Genomic DNA, 5,169 nt, shown 5'->3' with positions numbered 1-5,169 from the left:
AAAGTCTATTTAAGACCCAGGGTGAAGAATAAGAATTCTTCACCCTGGTCGAACAACCCAGCCAGCCAGGGCCCTGCTCCCTGGCCCATCACACCGCTCTTCAAGCCAGACGCTCTCCAGCCGGACTATATTTTTTTCCAAGCGACGGTTGGCAAACCCACTCTTTTCGTCAAAGAAAAAAAAAGGAAATGAACGGATAACCTCCGTAGTTCTTGGATCGAAAGCGGCGAGCAGTTTCGGCGGCGACGGAGAGAGGTGTCGGCGGCGAGCTCGTGGTAGCTGCTGGTCGACCCCTGATGAGTGCGGCACTGGGGGTGGAAGGTTGGCCGGAGGCAGCAGCGAGGCGAGCTGTGCTGCAGGAGGCTTCGCGGCGGGTGACGGCTTCGCCCGCCGACGGCCGTGTCGCAGTCCGCATCGATCCCCAGCCCCCTTCGTTGCTCGTGGCGATGGTCCCCTGCTTCCACGCATGGTCTCTCCACTCCTCCCTCTTGTCTCCTTTCCATCCTCGCTCACCCTGATCGATGTGCTTAATTGCCTTGCAGGAAGGCCATCGACTCGTAAGTCTACAAGCTGTCCCACGGCTGCCTTCATTTCCACCCAGGTTAACTAATTTGCATGCACGTGCGATTTCTAGTATCTCCAGAATCTCGTCAATTCATGCATTTTTTTGGTAAAGAATCCATACAAGTGTCTACTGTCTACAGGTTTTAGGTTACTCAAGATCAACTGAGTGCACTAGGCATCCATAGTTGCAAAACGATTCTGGATTTTTGCTTGGTAAATTTTCTGGAATTACTAATTTGTGCATGTATCGGTCAGCAATCAAAATCATTTGTTGATCGAGAAGTCCAAAAATAGTAAGGTCCGTTCTCTTAACTGAATTTTTAACTTTGCTCCCTATTGTATATATATTCACACGAGAAGCAGGTATTTAGTAATTTGCTGGTATAGAAAGATGGATCTGTTATTAATAGACATCAAGTAGTTCTTACGTTTCCTATAGACAATTCATTGAGGATAGGAACATTGCGTGGAAATTGATTTTATAAATTATTACAGAGATAGCTAATGAAACTAGAGTTGTACTCCGTATTAGAACTGTTGCTCTTTAAGGTGTTTTGACTATTGAGGTTTACTCTGGGTGTTGAAGTGCAACAATTACTTCTCCCTGGAGGGTCTCTATACTTTTGCATGTTTGTAGTATATAATATCTGGTGTTCCTTCTTTTAAGTTTTTAATTGTCAAATTTCATGTTGTTCTTGTTCCTGTTTGCTCTTTATCCAAATCTTCCTGGGATTTAAATCAGAAAGGATGCTCAATGGGACTTGGTCACGCTGAGATATCAGCAGCAATCGGCACCGACAAAGCTCAATTATCTATTGCATATTCAGAAGAAAGCATCTCCTGTCGACAATCAAGGCACTATGACAGGTATATCAAAAAAGTGTTCCGCCGATCTAGTTCATGACTTCAGATGCATCTATATCAAAGCTTTATAAAATTTTCTCTTTGCAAATTGTTTAGTTGGTGGAGTATATATACTTGATTGCTTATCCTAAATATGATTTTGGGCACATAGGGTCTGACTAGATTCAAAACCTGCTTAACTTCACACTGATCTTGGGGTGAACACCCATTCTTCGATTAGCCCCTCCACCATAGTTGTGAGTTGGATTTTCATTTATTTTTGGTACCATCAAGGGCATTCAATATTTCTTGATCTATTTGACTGGATATTTACTGGATAACAAAATAATCTAGAAACTTCTACTGGACATTACCTCAGTTCCATTCAAGAAAATGGTATATGCAGTGAATCAAAAGGTTTATACTCATAAAGAGAGGTAGAAAATCTAATCTCGGTATTTTTTTGGAAGGGCTGGGTGTATATGTATATACTATATACTGGTACTTGAAAAGGGGTATCTGCTCTAATTTTTTCAAGCATGCATGCAAGTCTGTCGGTGTATGTAACTTGTAAAGCTTTGAAAATGTATTGTTCATTGATGTTATTCCTTATTAATTTTCCCTAGCATAAACCAGACTTTATATGTAAATGTGCTTCTGGAGTATTTATCGACCAAGATTGTTTGTTGTGCACTTATGTCAGCATCTAGATCATAAATCTATAACATCGCATCTCGTTGAACAGCATCGTATGTGCTATTTTTTGGCATAACCTTTGATGTTAATGCTCATAAAACAACAAAGAAACTTTATACTTTGAGAAAGCGGATGCCAAATTGTACCGAATGTTCCAAACATAATGAAAATTAGACCATGTGTTCGATTTTGATTTCATCCACAAATTTAGTTGTTTTGGGCAAAATTACAAGCTTATTTCTCAGATTGTAGTATGTTTTGCACCAAATTCTAAGAGAGTGAGCGCTTCATTTCTTTGAGAAGCAAAACTTGGACTAAGGATTGTAAGTTGTTTATTTATTCTTAGCATTTTCTACAATCTTCTGTTTTGCTGCCGATCATCTCTTGCAAGTTAACAAGAACACTATTACTTTGTTAACCAATATCCATTCATTTTCTTCTTAGCTAATGTTTATTTGTTCTGAAACTCCATGCATATACATACCCGTAGTTACAAAATGATTTCTCTGTCGGAATTGCATATGCATATCAACGTTTGTTTCAACACATTATTTCTTTAACCTTATGCCCCTAGGATGTGCTTCATTGATGCTGCTTATTGTTCCCTATACTCTAATCAGTAAATATGAAATTCTCAGTGAATCATAATCAGTTTTATTTACACTGTAGGTAGCTCAAGCCTAAGATGCAAACATCTCTAGGAATGGAGTTGCTGACGGTATGCAAAGAATGAGACAATGGTGATGGTCAGGATCGATGTGTCAAGCATCTGAGACATATCGACGTCAAGACATGGAAGGGGGCTCTCTGCCCTTATAGATAGGCCTTCTTACCATGCTGAATTACCAACCTGCACAATTAATGTGTATCAAAATTAACTTTGGAAGAACATTAAGCATGCAAACATAGCTGTGGAGAATCCTTGAAACATCTTACCTGCAATGTTAACTTAAACCTTCTGGATCAGCAAATGCTTCATCCTTCTCTTCAAATGTAAATTCTACTGCCCAGAACAAACCAGTTTAAGAGTTACGGGAAGCTTGTCTTCTTGAGCATTCTGAAAACTGGAGAGTATCCATCTCGATTTGGTTGTAGAATAATGCTATAAGCTCTGCAGCATAGCTTACAGTTCTGTACCACCAAAAGCTAGACAAAATGTGAGCTAAGATTATCTGTCTTGTCATGAAACAACCACTGGTAAAAGAAAAATGAGAACGATGAAGAATGGGCACAATGCTCCATGAACTTGGCGCATGCTAGATAGATAAACTGTACTTTTGAGAGCAGACAGATCTGTGTGTCTCTTCACATGATTGCAGTATTTTACGAGTTTGTTTAGGAGTTCAAAAAATTAGCTTCTTTTTTTGTCTGAACCAATTCCAATACAAATAAATAATAATTAACGAGTAGCATTTTAAGTAGCCTATATACAGTTTATCATCTAAACCTGTGCTAGGCTGAAGCGCACCCATGCCACAATAAAATACTACAACATAAAAAAGAATTCCGCTGAGTTGTTGCTCACCTTACCTCGTAGTAATTTTACATCGCAGGCCAATTTCTCTCACGGTTGTTTCGGGCATGCCAGGCTGAAGCCCACGCTGTAATCTTACCTCTGTTATGTTCTATATTACCTCACCAGCCTACACGCTATAATCTTACCCCAGTTGCCTTGTAAATTACCTCAGAATAGAAGCCTCCACGGTTGGCATACTTGCAGGTTGCATGTGCCTACATGATTTGGCTGGGGTGAGGAATAAGAATTCCTCACCCAGGGTGACGAATAGCGCGACCCTATATATATATATATATATATATATATATATATATATATATATATATATACACACACGGGTGACGCCCACCGGTTCACAGAGTCCCAACACCGGTTCATACTCGTATCCGGGTTGGTCTCTCCTTATTCCTAACTTACAACACAAGTTTACATACCAGGCCGGTTTACGGCTACAGGTTCTAAACCGACTACAGGCCTTGGGCCCTTATCTTCATCCTTGGGCTTTAACACCTTTGAACTACTGACGAAGTTAACCCGGCCCAGATAGGCCGGTTTACGCCCAGTAGTAATATCCCCAACATTAGGCCCTAGATTGATTTGAACTGGTTCATATCAATCCTTAGCAAAAAATCTTCGTCTTCAACGTCTTCTTGCAATTGTTGAACCGTCGTGATGTCATCTTCTCTTGTTGCTATAAACCGGCATGACGTCATTACAACATTCATGATATCTTCTTTGTTTAATAGATCTGCGAAAATCGAGGCGACAGCTCCGTTCCGTGCCCCCTGGTTTGTCGTGCCTGACACACGTCCTCTTGCTTTATAAATAGGACCGAAGGGTCATTTCCTTTCTCCTCTTCGTGCCCTCTCTTCTTCGTCTTCCTTGTGTTGCCAGCTTCAGAGCTCCGCCGCCGCCGTCATCTTGAGCACCAACCTTGGCCGCTGCATCAACCTGAACTCACCAGAAAATTGCGGCGATCTTCCGCATCTTCCTCAGCTCTGGTAAGTCCTTTGTTCCTCTCGACCTAGATCTGTTCTAGGGTTTCATGTTCTTGCGGTATCATCAACTGTTCATATTCATGTATTAGTTCCTGGATAGATCTGTGAAACCCTGCTCTGATTAGCAGTGGCTTTTAGCATCCGCCTGTAGTTTCCTGCCCAAGACCATAGATCTCACATATTTTTCTGCCCATTGATTCAATACTATTCTGATTTAAGCTTTTGAATATGTTCCTACTTTTCTGAACTTGCTTCAGATCCATCGCTATCGCAGGACCTTGCGAAACCTGTTTCTGTATACTTAGCCATCCACAACCTCAATTGCTTCAATGTTTAGATCAGGCGGTTTAACTTAGTGTAGAAAATTTTAATAAACCGGTATATACCATTAGTCCCCTTGTTGAACCGCCAGAACTCTTTAACCAGACACTTCCGCTTCATAGAACGCCGGTTTAAATGTAGCTGTCTCCGGTTTAACATTGTACACACCGGTGCACACTTGTCCCAACACATTCTTGAACCGGATTTATTTATTTTGTAGATTTCATCATG

At 40.9% G+C, this 5,169-nt stretch overlaps 1 protein-coding gene across 5 annotated transcripts; it reads left to right on the top strand.

Moving 5' to 3' along the window:
- The first annotated feature begins 136 nt into the window (after positions 1-136).
- On the top strand, positions 137-3,141 carry LOC119294648. 5 transcript variants are annotated; one of them, XR_005143509.1, is made up of 4 exons: positions 137-469; positions 543-601; positions 705-1,431; positions 2,773-3,141. XR_005143509.1 is itself a non-coding variant. In XM_037572875.1 (4 exons), the coding sequence occupies exons 1-4, from the start codon at positions 297-299 to the stop codon at positions 2,802-2,804; spliced, it is 345 nt and encodes a 114-aa protein (XP_037428772.1). In that variant the 5' UTR covers positions 141-296; the 3' UTR covers positions 2,805-3,141. The 5 variants fall into 5 exon arrangements, 1 of the variants encoding a protein (XP_037428772.1); XM_037572875.1 differs by having other exon boundaries at positions 141-469; positions 543-557; positions 1,307-1,431; XR_005143510.1 differs by having other exon boundaries at positions 144-469; positions 1,307-1,431.
- Positions 3,142-5,169: the final 2,028 nt, after the last annotated feature.

The sequence above is a fragment of the Triticum dicoccoides genome, chromosome 4B, assembly GCF_002162155.2.
Source record: "Triticum dicoccoides isolate Atlit2015 ecotype Zavitan chromosome 4B, WEW_v2.0, whole genome shotgun sequence".
Classification (NCBI taxonomy): domain Eukaryota; kingdom Viridiplantae; phylum Streptophyta; class Magnoliopsida; order Poales; family Poaceae; genus Triticum; species Triticum dicoccoides.
The sequence above is the reverse complement of the archived record's forward strand: the minus strand, read 5'-3'. Positions and strand labels throughout refer to the sequence as shown.